Source organism: Aphanomyces invadans (genome assembly GCF_000520115.1).
Source record: "Aphanomyces invadans strain NJM9701 unplaced genomic scaffold supercont1.14, whole genome shotgun sequence".
Classification (NCBI taxonomy): Eukaryota; Oomycota; class Saprolegniomycetes; order Saprolegniales; family Verrucalvaceae; genus Aphanomyces; species Aphanomyces invadans.
Window position 1 is genome coordinate 632,982 of NW_008580159.1, and position 13,914 is coordinate 646,895.

Consider the following 13,914-nt stretch of genomic DNA (forward strand, 5'->3'; position numbering starts at 1 on the left):
TGGACCAATGAAAACGCTGGAATGACGATCCCGTTTCGACAAAAAGTCACTTGTTCGAATTCTAGCTGGCGGTACATGGGACCAGCGCCGTCGTCGTTGCGCGTCCATGGCGAGTTCCGGCAGTTCGTCCGTCAATGGGATATCATGGATGTCGCGGTAGCACGAATGAAGTACAAGCTGCTCACGTTGCGGTTCTGTGTCAACATGGAGCAGCTCTCACGCATCTTGGGACGTCAATTACCCGACCCGCTTGTGACTCTCATCTTCCAAGTGTTTGCGCCGAAAAGCATTCGCATGGCGCCGACAGTACCTGTGGTCGACGTCTTTGAAGTTTTTGCGGGTCTAATCTTGGTGTGTCAAGCGACCTTGTCTCAACGAGTTGCCTGTACGTATCCTTGTGCACTGGTAGTTGTCTTTGTCATACAGCAACTCACACGCCATGCAAAGCTCTCTTCGATCTCGCCGACGTTCAGGGAAGAGAAGCACTGAGCAGCACTGAACTGTCCATTTGTACGTGGTTTTTGTCTTGCTCCTTGTCCTCCACTCATGCCATGGAATGCCCCATCCAGTGCTTTGCGCTGTGGCGCGCAGCATCGTCAAGTTGACGTCGCCGCCGGTACTATTGACTGAGTTGCATTGCTCAATTCACAGGGGCTATACATCCTGTTAGTATCTTATCATGCCCGAGACAGTGCAGCAGTTTGCCTTGTCGTGCATATCCGATCAAGCCAAACGAGTCGACTCAATTGACAAGTCAACATTTTGCACATGGGCACTCAACAATGCGCTCTTTACTTCGTACATTCGCGTGTGCACTGGTCAAGGTGTGAAAACCCGTCGTTTCCAATCCTATTTTCCAAGAACTAAACCGTCGACCAGACTTGCCTCGCCTGTACGTTGGGCTGGAGAAGGCGAATGCGTTGGTCGGATACATCGAGTTCGACTCGATTCCCCACATGCAATCGACATCTGTCGACGGCTTACGCAAGCTATCGGTGTCGCAGCTCGGCTTGGTACTTCCCCCCGACTTCGGATTCTTGTCGCAAGGTGTCGTTGAATCCACAACCTTGGCATGGTGACGTTGCGACGAACTTGTCTTGGATGTAGGTCGAATGGTGGCGAAATCGAAAGAAACGAATGTCAAGGCGTGGAGTTTAATTCCATTTGCGGTCCTGGGAACACCTGGCATGCACGTGGACGACCCGGTCTACCGCTCAAAGGCATTGCTGGCAGGAACTGCATCGAACCCCCATCCAAATGATCGCCCGCTTCAGCCCTTTCAGTTCCGTTATCACTACCACTTTGTCGAATCCCACGGACTCCGCGTTCAAACGATTCAACCGGTGGCCAGACACCGGCACTTTCGGTACCGACGCAGCGACAGCATTGTTCGTGATGGCAGCGTATGGTAGGTTGCGAGGAGAACGCGTGTACTGGCGACCAAGCCAGTACTGGTGCGGCGACTGGATAGTGAACCAGTCACGCATCGCGTCGAATTCTCGCACGTGCCTCCGCCAGAAACTCAAGAAACAACAACTCCTGCCGTCTCGGGGCATGGTTGTGAAGGACATATATGGCAGAATCGTGTCGAACAACCCAAAATTGCCCCATGTGCAGTCCAAACTTCGCCTCCTCGCGCTTGACACCCAGCTTTCGAATGATACGTCGTCGGGGGACGTTCAAGCATCTGCAATGATTGTCGACATGGCTGGAGACAAGAAGATGGTGTCGAGAGGCCACTCGCGCATCGTGGGCGCGCTACGACGATCCAAAATGACCCAAACCACCAAGGAATGTGCAAAATGGACGGTCATCGACGCCCGTGCAGCCTTGCCCAACGAATGGTCCTCGACGACCACGTCACTGTCGTTGGAGAGTGACCAAGTGCAAGGATTCCCTGTGGTGTGGATTCGGCCGTTGTCGGAACCGACGCCGCCATCCCTCGACGACATTGACATCTCCAAGAAGAACCCGACCCTACAGAATCTACTGCAAGCGATCATTCAAACACTTGCGGACAAGCGCGCTATCAATGCGCAAGATGTGTTTGGTCGGACGTTGATGCATCATGCTGCCGTGTATGGCCACTACCGTCTTCTTGACGTCCTCTTGGCCGAGCACGCGCTTGTGCATGTCACCGACAGCCAGCACAACACCCCGCTTCACGTGGCCGCCAGTCGTTGCCGCTTAAAAGAAGTCAGTGCATTGCTCACGAACGGAGCGTCGACGACAGCGTTAAATGTTCACCACCAACTACCGCTGCACTTGGCCTTGTACTCGGCAAGTCGACAGCGCAACAAGGTCAAGTCGAACGACGTGTTAACCAAGTACACTGTCATGGAACAAGTCGTGGATTTGCTGTGGGATCGCACGCCGTCCGAGTGGTGGCACGTTCCAGACGTGTACGGCGTCACCATCTTCGAGTTGGAGCAATCGATTTTCGGCGACATGTTTGAAGCAGCACGCGCGGTAGGACTCTTCAAAACGCGTGGCCACAACGACGCGCTCATGGTGATTGCTAGGGCTTGGTTCCTCGCATCCAACACTTGCTCGAGTCGAAAAAGGTTCGCGATATCAACACACCCATGTCTGTGTTGCAGCGAACGGCGCTCCATGAAGCGTGCGAGCGGGGCCGGTACAATGCGTGCGACTTCTTTGTACGGCATGGTGCCGATGTTTTTGCGCAAGACTGGAAGGGGTCTACGCCGCTGCACGTGGCAGCCCCCCGGGGATATGATAAAATTGTCGAGCTTCTCGTGCACCAGTACCCGACATCTACGCTCGTGCAAGACATTAGTGGGAAAACAGCGCTGCATTTGGCGATTGAAACATCAAAAACCAGCGTCGCGATGTATTTGATCCGACGCATGTCCAACGTAAGCCAGCCCAGACGATTCGCTCTGCGTCACAAAATCCTGTTTTGTTAGCTTCAAATCCAAGACGCGAGTGGGTACACGCCCCTGCACGTGGCGTGCTTGGTAGGAAACAAGGACGTGATCATCGCGCTCTTGGCTGGAGGGGCGAACCCATCCTTCTGCCGTCTCAGCATCCCATCGCCCACTGCCGGCCCTGCCAAACGTCTCAAGTCGCCGCACTTGCTCGGTTTGTACTGGAAACGGCGGACTGGCACGACAGTTGTGATCGAGCACTGTGTGGAATGCTTGATCCGGGGATGGGCCATCAAGCTTTTCACGCCTGACTCGGCAACGTACTTTGACTTATTCAAACTTTTCTTGCAAACCGATGGAGGCTGGTCGCTGCATTCCACCGACTGTACGAACCAACCGATGGTGCATCATGTCGTGGCTCGGCTCGCAAACAACCCGAGCATCGTTGTGCAATGTCTGGAAGAACTCGCAAAAGTCCACTTGCTTTCGATCAACCATCAGGACCCCCACGGCAACACACTACTTCTTCAGGAATGTAAACGTGTGTGCTTCAACAAAACCACGGCATCGCTCGCGGTGGTGCGAAGCCTCCTTCACCATGGTGCAAATCTGCACCTGGCCAACAATGCACAAGAGAGCCCGATGCAGTGTGCCGCGTTCTTTGGGCACGACGCCTTGTTGGAGCTTCTATTGGACACTGTGACGCCAGACTTTCTCGCTAAGAGCGCCCAGGTCTCCAACTCCCCCCTCCATTTGGCATGCCTCGGTGGCCACGTCTCAACGATCCAAATCCTGCTGTCTTGTGGAGCTGTCTTGAATGGATGTGCTGAAGAACCCCCCCTCTGTTATGGCATCCGATCGGGCAAACCCGATGTGGTGCAGTTCCTTCTCCATCGGGGTGCGGAGGTCAATATATGGTGCCCCCTCGCCCGCACAATCCATAGCTTTGGCCACGTGAGTCGTCTGTACGAACCCGTCGACATGGGATCGCCCTTGACTTTGCTCCTTCACCTTGTACCCTCGCGGGTGTTTCAACTCCCAACGTATGATGTGCCTCCAACCCAGCCAGAGCTCCTCGCCGAGAACCAGCATATTTATCTCTCAAAGCAAGAACTTGCCCATCGGTACAACTCAATCTCGGCTTTTTGGCATGAGAAGTCACATCTATTGCAGGGATATTTGGCGCTCGTGGCAAAACATCGGCAACTTGCTGTGCACGAAACTCCACGAGATTGACTCAGCACTAAGAGTCCATGTATACGCTCCCGACATGACGCGAGCATGCGAATTGGGCTTTTGGGCAATTGCGCACCAGCTCTTGACCACTCGTCGCATAAGTTTTCCTCGTACGCCCATTGCCTCTCGTGGCATCGAATCTAACGCAACGGTAGGAATTTGCGATGACGTGGGCGAGAAAGAAGCCATCCACCACGCCGCTGCGGCCGGTCAAACTGCGATCGTCTCAGCGTTGGTGGCAAGCGGTGTAAATCCAAACGTCCGAGTCAAACACATAACACGGCCGCTGGGTAAACGCAACGCCCAACCCGCGAAATTTGCCGTTGGGCCACTTTATTTCGCATATTCTCGCGGCCAGTTGGTGACTGCCGCAAAGTTGCACGTCCTTGGCAGCACGATGGAGAGCTTGCCGACATTGCGGTCATCAATTGTGCTCAACGGTGGTCTGAATGGCTGGATGAAGCTGCAGTACATCGTCGGCCGTCGTCGCGATTGCCTGCTATATAGCCAACACGCCAACATGGTGCGGCATCTCGAGCAAGCTGTCCGTCTTCAGTGGTCGCTCGTGCATGTGGCTTGCCAACGAGGTTCCTTGCACCTGCTCCAATTCTACTTCAAGGCGGGCATGTCGCTCCATGATCTTACCCCGAATGCTGGACACACGCCTTTGACACTAGCTATTCAGTCCCAGCAACTGGAATTGGTCGAGTGGATCTGCGAAAACCATCCCGCCGCGCTTCAAGTAAAAGCTCCCCACTTGCCGCTGCCAACGGCATGTGGGCTTGCAGCCAACAGTTCAGTAAAACCAGCATTGGTAAAACTCTTGCTGCATCACAGCCTGCTTGCCGTGTCTGATGCGGGGGACGACGGTCACCAAGCTCTCGACCGAGCCGCTCTCGTTGGAGACTCTGCTGTGGTGGATCACCTCATCTCTGTAGCTCACGCCAAACCGACCATACAAACGGTCGTTGCGGCCCTCAGCGGTCAAAATGGCGACTCCATCGCTCGCATCGCAGCGTCGTGGCGCTCCATGGAAGGCGCAACGTTCGACCACCTTCTTCGCATCTTCATCCTCGCGTCGTCACAAAGTCAGTGGTCACTCTTGCACCATCTCTTGATGATGACCGAGGCAGCAGTCGATCCCGTTGCGACGTGGATCCGACGGGCAGCGTCTTGTTGCTTGATCATGCATCGCGCGGCGGCGGCGAACCAAATGGAGGTGGTCAAACTGTTGTTGCGACAAGGTGTCCCCGCCGATCTGGTCGTCGTCGAAATCCCTGGCACGAAATCGCCAATCTGGTATGCTGCCATCCATGGAGCCCTGGACTCGTTCTTGGCCCTCGTCTTGCACTTGCCGCCAACCCAGTCGTGCCTTCCAGCACTTTTCCAACACCGCACAACAAAGGTGGCGCTCAATTGCTTGTCCTTGCCGCTTCACTCCATTGAAACGACGGATGTTGTCCGCATCGATGGCTGTGAAGCATGCACGTGGCGAAATCTGTCGGGGCTTTCCTGCTACCAAACCGACGCTACCAAGCCATTGCGAATCATCCACCGGTGCATCCAATACTGGATCGCTCACATTCAGCAGCAGCCGCAAAACCAAGACAACCAAACGCTGCTGCACTTGGTGGCCAAGTCGGGTGACCTTGCGACTGTGCAAGCCGTCGTCCAAAGCGGAGCGTCCCTTGAGGCCATGAACAACTACATGCAGTCGCCAGCGATGATAGTGGCCCAACGGCGCGATGTCACGGGGACAAGAGTACTCGAGTTCATGTGGCCGATGTTGTCGGAGGACCAGAAAGCGAAAGCATGTCAAGCCTGCACACAGGTTGATCCACTCAACTTGGCGACGCTGCGATTTTGCCTGCAAGAGACCAAGTTCTGCAAAGAGATGACGTATGCGTCATCCATTATGTCTGGAAACAAGCCTGCAGTCGACCTCCTGCTTGCGGTACGTACAAGTTGACATTGTTTCGTTCCTGACAATTCGATGCGACACAGGCAAAAGTCCCCATCGAACGCACCGTGTGGCAAACCCTTGTGCTGGTGCTCCAGTCTCGACAAGGCAAACACTGCCAAGGGATGGTCGAGTCGTTGCTGCCTGTTCTGGACGTGTCGGTGTCATTGCCGCTGGTTGCGAGCATCGCGTCGTGCGCGGCAAACTTCCACTGGTGGAAAATTGTCCGACGCTTGCTTCAGATGTTCAATGTGCCGTTGACCAGAGCACTCAACGTGTCTCCACAGGAAACCGAGTCAAACGGCCGCCAGTCCACGATGCACGTGGCCGTGTCGTGTGGCGAGCACCACGTCATTCAGCACCTACTCCAACAGGGTACGACGGAATACACGTTGGATGCATCCCCAACGAGCATATTCGCAGGTTGGGACTTGACAATTGACCGCAAAGGCCAATCGCCTCTGCACGTCATTGCTTGGATCGGCGACACTGGGTTGTTTCAACTGTTCCAGCGGTTCGTTTCAAAGGAGCGCTTGGTTGCTGTGCTGGACACGAAAGACTCGACAGGCTATACCGGTAACGAGACGTTCCGCCTGCGATCGAATTGACCGACGTGGTCGAGTGTATGCAGCTCTGCACATCGCTGCGATCCGAGGTCACTTAGCAATCTTGGAAGCCTTTCAAGCTGCAGGTGCCAGTGCAGAAATCCGCACTGCACAGGGGTGGACCCCAGCATTGCTAGCTGCCAAACACAATCAGCTCCACATCGTCATGCAATTTGTTTTGCAAAAGGTAGAGTGCCATCACATGGCGCCGTACCGTCATCTCACCCCTGGGGATTGTAGCCTGCTCATGCCTTGTTGGAAACCTTGCAAGGCGAGCCGATCGCGGTCGTCGCAGCCAAGTTTGGAGCGTTCCGCATTGTGAGTTGGCTCCTCTTGACTCTCAACATGACCCCTCCAGCTGTGCAAGCCCTTGTCTCGTCCGATGGGTGCACTCTGGTGCACTATGCAGCCCTGCACAACCAGCTTGCGTTTTTGGCGTCGAACACGTGCCTGAGCCAGTGCATCAATACGAAGGACTCATGTACATAGTGCAATTTGTTGTTGACCTGCCTCGAAAACTGACTTGCTCAATCGTAGATGGGTGTTTGCCACTGCACTATGCTCTCATGCAAGGACGGTTGGGCGTGATTCAGTACTTGTGCTGGAATGGAGCTCACGTTCATGGCCCGATTCAAAGCCCCTTGATTAGTTCGGCATCGTTTGACATCGCGATGGTTTTGACGTGGTCCCCACTCCCCGGTTGGTTTTCCCATCTTCTGACAGCCCCCGTCCAAGTACCAGCGCAAGATGCGCCGGCGTGGAAGGTCATCAACCCTCGCCATGTAAACCTCCGAACCTGGAACTTCCCGACGTCGTCGCTCTTGGAGTTTGCGACCGCAACAGGCCTCGCGACCACGGTCTCGTTCGTCATGAGCGTCCTGCGCTACTTGCCGATGCTGTGTGCCGGAACCCTCGACGTTCGCCAACGCATCTTCATGTCGGCTGTGTCGTTGAACCACGTTGATGTTGTCGACATCCTTTTGACGTCGGATGTAATCCACGTGATTGAAGACCCCCTCGACCACACGCAAATTCAGTGTCAATACTTTGGCGACTTTGTCGACATTGCGATTCAGCACAGCGCCCACCGTGGCCTGGAAGCGATGACGTTGTGTCTGCTGCGCCATTGGAAAGGCAGCGTCGGGCTGGGCCACGGCAAGGACACCGAGTCCACGGCCGACTTTGCCTTCCAATTTGCTGTCGTTCTGCAGTACGCATGCATATTTGGCCGCGTCAACTTGATCCGGCACTTGGTCGCGCGAGGCGGGTCGACGATCTTGGGCTACCGCGTCGACGAAGGTCCTGCTCTCGTGTATGCGTTTGCATTTGGCCAACTCGGTACATAATATCGGTCGTATATCGTCGGACCATGACACTCGCTGGGTTTCGTAGATGCTGTGAGGGTGTTGATGCAATTGGGAGCTGAAATCAGCGCGCTCGACACGTACCACGCCCCATCGCTCAAGCGGTGGCTGGAATTCAAAGGTGGGTAAACGATCTCTTTGATTCAAGTGATGTGTATCTCGTCTGGGAGTAGAGCCCTCGATGGTGCAAATCGAATGGCACGACCATCCATCGCCACCCACCAAGCCATCACGTCGGCGACGGAAATTTTGTGGGCCAGTCGAACGATACGATGTCGTCGAGCGACTACCTCGGGACATGCTCGAGGCCATCGTTCACGCGTTCTTGTAATTTGCGCAACTACTCTGGAGCAGAACGATCATCGCCCGCTTTCCGAACGGCCCTGTTGAAAGAGTTGACATGGATATCTATTGAAGCTGCGCCACCTGCCAGGCAAAACCAAAATGCTGGGTAGTTAGTTCTCTATGCATGTGCGCCAAACTACATTAGAGCTGTGTGCATGTACACGTCTGGTATGTCCTGGAAGGCATGAATATCGATACAATGGGTGCTGCCGCTGCATCTTTCAACATCGCATTGTGGCCATCATGCATCTTCACTCGCGTACTCCTGCGCATTGCAAAAACGACCACGATTGTGCCCGAAAGGACGTCACCGACACCATCCCCCTTGCAGCAATGTCGCTGGCTCCACCTCTTCGCACGAGTTCCTAAAGTTTTGTTTTCCTGGCCATGTGGCACAGTTGTGAGCTGACGATGGCGCGACGTTCAGTGTCGACAACAACAGCGACTCCTATCGCGTGCGTCGACCGAAGGTCAGGGGCGAACAAGGGGGTCCTAGGCATCCTGCAAACTGTCGACAACAAGAACGCCCAGCTCCAAAATCCCATTTACAAAGCCAACTTGATTGTATTGTGGGTGCTGGTCGCCATCATGGACGTGAATCCGCAAACATCTTCAAAAGCATGAACAATTTTCGCTAACTTCCGAGGGGGGCGTCAGGCTTCTGCGCTATGTCGTGCCACGACCGATGGGCATACGGCGGTGGCATTGACGGGTGGAGCATTTTCACGCGGCGGTGCGCACCAGTCGATCGCGGGGCTCTCGACCCCATTCCCGTGGCCATGGACAAGTTGTACGTTAACTGTTACTTCGATGCATTAAAAGGAGTGCTTCAAGCACACTGGCGAGGTGGTTAGGAAGTCCACTGGTGGGATGCAGCGCTTCAACTTCGACATGGCACGCTTAGTCGATACTGGGCACTGAAATTCCTGTACGAAGGGGTGCCTCGTTCAGCCCCAAGACTCAAACAACTGGGTCAAGCCCTACGCTCAAGACGTGAACCAGCGCTTTCCAACAGGTCTCGAGAAAAAGGGTCTGCCTGCCTTGGCTCATATTGCCCAGACAATAAAGTAGGTGTCGCTTCAACAACAATGACGTCGAATGGAGACCATTTTGTGCCACGATCTACTCGACCGTTTGTGGCATCGTTGGCCGGGCCCCTGTCGCACACTCCTTTGTTGCTGGAAGGAGGTTGCATCGTGCCGTTCATGCCATGACGTCCCCCCAAGATTCTGCCACCACCGCCGCATTGCCCGACCAGAACACTGTCGAAATCCCAGACGTTTGCTATCCTTCGCTGTGCTCGGCCGATCGCTACGCTGTCCAAGTCACAACCACGAACGGGATGACCCTAACGTGCATCGAACTCATCTCCCTCAAAACGCATGCGCAATGGTGAGTGAGATTGCCATCATCTCGACGTAAAGAACGCGGTAGAATCTACAATATCTGGGACGTCGGCCAGCATACGCCTCCGACGTCACTGTACGTTCCTTCTTCAAGCGTCGTTGCGACCGCTCTCGTGGGAATCAATTTATTGGAATCCATCACGATAAAACAAGTTGCGAACGTAGCGCTCCTTGCGCCACACGAGTCCATCGGGGCCGCATTCTGTCGACTGCAAAGTCGACTTGGCGCGCTGTGTGTCGAGATCGTCCGATTTCGAGCTGACGCTGGAAGTATTTGGCGGGTTTTCGGCGACGTACACGTTTGAGTTGACGCTGCTTGTTTTGCCGACGAAGATGCCGATTTCCGATGGTAAAGCCGCGACACCTCCGAATAGAGTTTCGCAAAGTACAGCAGAGGCACACTTGGTCGCCTTCTCCTGGCGACACACTCCCCATACTGCGCCTTGCCTCCACGGTGACATCCACTACAATCGACGACCCGATCCAATGGCACGTCCCAACGAGCATTCTCTCTTTCTGCGCCAGAATGGCACACTCCGTCGCCATTTCACTTTCCCCCCAAAAAGACGTCGCTACAAATGTTCAGGCAACCTGTAACCTTTGCGTCGACCGAAGGCCGCAGCGTTGCGGTCCACGACTTGGACTACACAGGGCTGCACTTAATCGCCTCAATATTTTTCCAGCGGTTGGAGCGGCGACTGCATCGTCGATCTTGGTCGGCAAAAGTCGGATGGCATAGCCATGGCCCGACGACTCGTCACGACAGAACACACGAGCTTGATGCAACATGCCGCCTTGCTGAACGCTTGCAATAGCCGCGAGCCGTCGCTCGCAGAGATGCCAGTGAACGAGAACATTCAAGGGTGTGCACTTGGACTCCATGACAGGTGGGGCGACCTGCTGACGATCAGGCCACTTTCACTCTTGTGAATCAAACTCCAACACTGCGTCAAGGACACCAAAGTTTCGTCGACGTTTCTTGTTACGTGAGCTTGACATCAATAATCTCTTCGCCCTCCAAGTCGTACGCCTAAACACACGTTGAGGTCATGATGGTACTCGAACGGCGCAGTCCACGAACATGAAAGGGATGCTGCGGGTTCATAACTTCGCCATCAACGACCAACTTGATCTGCGCTGGCTCGACGTGGCGCTTTCGGCTCACTCTGACCACCAACGTTTCGACTTTGGCTGCCTAACACAGCTCGAACGACGTGAGAGCTACCGCACACGAGATATGGAAAACGTACCAATGCTATGTGGTGAATCTCTGTTTCGCCGTTGGAAAAACGGAGGGTGATTGGCACCGAATTCAAGTCGTCGTCGGCAATCTCTGCCGCTTCCGACGTCTCCGCGGCAAGCACATCGTTGCCGTCCAACATGTACGACTATGAACCATGGTGTGGGTGAGAGGTGGCTTGAGGATGGGCCCACGACGAAACTGCATCGCACCTCGATCGTGGCGTCTTCCCGCAAGACTTCTCCATATAGTTTGAGCACCACGGCATTGGATGGCAGGCTGTGCACAGCGGAATAGGATTCCAGGAGCTTCTTCACGGGCATCTCCTACACCACTCAAGTCAAAACGAGCGATCAAGAGTGATGCGTCGATGTACTGGAGCGATCGTAAACACTTGTATTTTCTTGGACCCGGTGCGCTGGATGCGCACACGAACGGCGTTGGCAGCGGCCTGCGGAGGCTTCACCTTGTCCCAATTCACAACAACATCAAGTTGGTCACCAACTTCGACGTCTTTGGTCTGGACCATTACGTCAGATGCACCCAAGCAATATGGAGACGACTGGTGCTTACGGCACCTCTGGGGTGTCGCATGGAAGGACCGGAGACCCGTCAAACGTCATGTTGATGGCGTCGAGGGGTACATGCAGCTTTGCACACACCGCATCGAGCACAGCTTGAAAAGAGTCCGTCTGGATTGAAGTCAATGGAAGTCGCAGAAGAAAACGTCACGTACGTGACGTAGAGTGAAGGCTTCGGTCTCTATGGCGCCTGCCCGTGACCTCCATTGCACGGTCAACGGAATGGTCGATGCCTTGGCGGATGAAGATGCCGGCTTGACATGTTGCACGACGCCTTCGTCATCAGAATCGAGAGATATAACTGCAGCCGCGGCCGCAGCCGACCTAAAATCCCCACCTCATGAAGAACCGCGAACGATGGACAAGTCATCGCACCGCATCGCGAGTTCTTTGAAGCGAATCGCTTCGGGGTCGTTCGCGACCTGACGCAACATCTCGACGTCGTTGTCATCGTCTTCGTCGGAGCTCAGAACAATGACATTGGTAGGCGCTGTTGCAGATTGTCGTGGAGGTGATGACTCGTCGCTGCCAGTTGATATACGGCGAGCGACACCCCGACTTGCCGCAGCCCTTGACAGCTGCAGTGGTCGCTGGTCCACCCGCCTCCGCTTGATTGGTGTCACGTTGTGTACGTCTCCATCGTCGTCGCTGCTCGAGTCGAGCAAGTGTGCGACCGACTTCTGCACATCATACGTCGGCACGTACAAGTCGTCAGGATGGTCCATGGTCCATGGAATGCCGTACTGGAATAGAGTCTTGCAAAAACCACAAAGCGTTTAATGATTAAACTCGATTTTTGGGTTTTTCTCCCTATACTAATCTACACATTAGACGAATACGTTAAATAATAAACTCTCATGACGTGCGGTTTATTCGGCACAAAACTCGTTCACATCGTACTCGTCGTTGAGGATCGTGTCCGAGTATGCCGCGTCGACCGAGATCGGGCACGGCGCGAGCGCTGCTTCGTTCTCTTGCAAGATGAGGTCAATCTCGTCATTGTTTCCGTGGGGAGGTGCGGCGGCTGCCTTTGGTGCGACGGGCATGGATTTCCTGGGAGGTCGAGGCGGCGGAAACGTCCGTCCCGAACGTGCGACCATCGGCGGAGTTGGTTCAAAGCTATCGATGCAGATGCACATGCGGTTCCTCGCGACAGGAGAAACGATATCGACGTTTGAAGCGGGGACGGATACGGTCGGCGAGGCATAAATCCGCGCTTTGTCGAGTTCCCGCGTCGCGGCCGCGGCTTCCCGTCGTTCTTCCTGTTTGAGTTCATCACGCGTAGGTTTCGACCACACGAGTTTGCGATGCATGCGGCTGAGATGAGCATTCTTCGCCACGTTGTCTGCATGATACTCAGCGTTCGTGTACGTTGGTCTCTGAGCGTCGATTCGTTGCCGATGGAGCTATGTGGGGATGACAGTACATCCGATGACACTCATGTCGTACCAAGTTCTCCTTGGCAATGCGACGCGCTTCTCGCTGCCGCGTCTTGGCGTACCCATGGACGAGCGTGTAGTCGTTGTGATTGTCAATCTTTGGCAGCTGGTTCTTGTCCAAACACGTGCCGGGCTTGAAGGAAGCCGACGTTTTCTTGGACGATGGCGCGAACATGATCTGCGCCATCTTTTCCATGAGGAGGTGGTTGTCGTGGTCGATGCGGGCTTGCCGAGCTGCGGCGGACATCGTCAGATGCAACTCGTAAAGTGAGAATAGATCGGGTACGGCACCTTGAGCTTGCACTCGCTTCTTGGCGTTGAACTCGAGATGCGAAAACTTTCGCGGCGACGTGACGTTGCATAGACCCTTGGGACTCTGCAGGTTCTCGTACAACTTGTCGACTTGGTGCTTGATCTCTCGTCGGGCGCAAATGACATTCGCCACGGGCATCACCTGGTTGCTGTACATGGTGCACGAAGATGACCGACCACTGGCGAGCTCGACCAACTCAGGCGCGGCCGTACTGCGTCTTCGCTATATATAGCCCGCCATGCAGGGTTGGTCCGTGCGTAGTAGGCAGATGATAGACATGTGCCATGGCCAAGAATGGTCACGTCGAGTACAGCTAGAACTCAGGCCGCAAGATCGAGCCGAATTGCAACAGCACTGTTTGGGAGAGGATTTTTGTGGACCGTCGTTGTAAGCAGCTCAAGTTGGGAAGGACATCGCAACAGCATCGAAGAAGACATCGTTAGCAAGGTCGACTATCACCAAGCACCAGTAGCACTCTTGCCGCAGTGCATAGCGTGTCGAGCATCCCAAACATCCGATGCACTATCGTCGGAGCGA

The 13,914-nt window shown here is 54.7% G+C and overlaps 4 protein-coding genes across 4 annotated transcripts; 2 read left to right on the forward strand and 2 right to left on the reverse strand.

Annotated features, from left to right (window-relative positions):
- Positions 1-64: 64 nt before the first annotated feature.
- H310_07568 (hypothetical protein) lies at positions 65-8,611 on the forward strand. The gene is made up of 18 exons (XM_008872966.1): positions 65-385; positions 448-510; positions 570-616; positions 671-824; positions 880-1,047; positions 1,108-1,366; positions 1,413-2,469; positions 2,523-2,876; positions 2,928-4,012; positions 4,062-4,234; positions 4,280-6,078; positions 6,129-6,459; positions 6,508-6,660; positions 6,716-6,876; positions 6,930-7,170; positions 7,227-8,027; positions 8,082-8,174; positions 8,227-8,611. The coding sequence occupies exons 1-18, from the start codon at positions 76-78 to the stop codon at positions 8,382-8,384; spliced, it is 7,407 nt and encodes a 2,468-aa protein (XP_008871188.1). The 5' UTR covers positions 65-75; the 3' UTR covers positions 8,385-8,611.
- A 745-nt stretch (positions 8,612-9,356) lies between these two features.
- Positions 9,357-10,830, forward strand: H310_07569 (hypothetical protein). The gene is made up of 2 exons (XM_008872967.1): positions 9,357-9,413; positions 9,470-10,830. Exon 2 carries the CDS (start codon positions 10,151-10,153, stop codon positions 10,541-10,543), a length of 393 nt encoding a protein of 130 aa, XP_008871189.1. The 5' UTR covers positions 9,357-9,413; positions 9,470-10,150; the 3' UTR covers positions 10,544-10,830.
- Positions 10,645-12,366, reverse strand: H310_07570 (hypothetical protein). Its single transcript, XM_008872968.1, has 8 exons — positions 12,001-12,366; positions 11,781-11,949; positions 11,623-11,736; positions 11,421-11,564; positions 11,257-11,370; positions 11,055-11,192; positions 10,886-10,999; positions 10,645-10,834 (listed from the first exon to the last, which is right to left on the reverse strand). Exons 1-8 carry the CDS (start codon positions 12,348-12,350, stop codon positions 10,787-10,789), a joined length of 1,191 nt encoding a protein of 396 aa, XP_008871190.1. The 5' UTR covers positions 12,351-12,366; the 3' UTR covers positions 10,645-10,786.
- A 111-nt stretch (positions 12,367-12,477) lies between these two features.
- Positions 12,478-13,706, reverse strand: H310_07571 (hypothetical protein). Its single transcript, XM_008872969.1, has 3 exons — positions 13,356-13,706; positions 13,075-13,298; positions 12,478-13,031 (listed from the first exon to the last, which is right to left on the reverse strand). Exons 1-3 carry the CDS (start codon positions 13,531-13,533, stop codon positions 12,495-12,497), a joined length of 939 nt encoding a protein of 312 aa, XP_008871191.1. The 5' UTR covers positions 13,534-13,706; the 3' UTR covers positions 12,478-12,494.
- Positions 13,707-13,914: the final 208 nt, after the last annotated feature.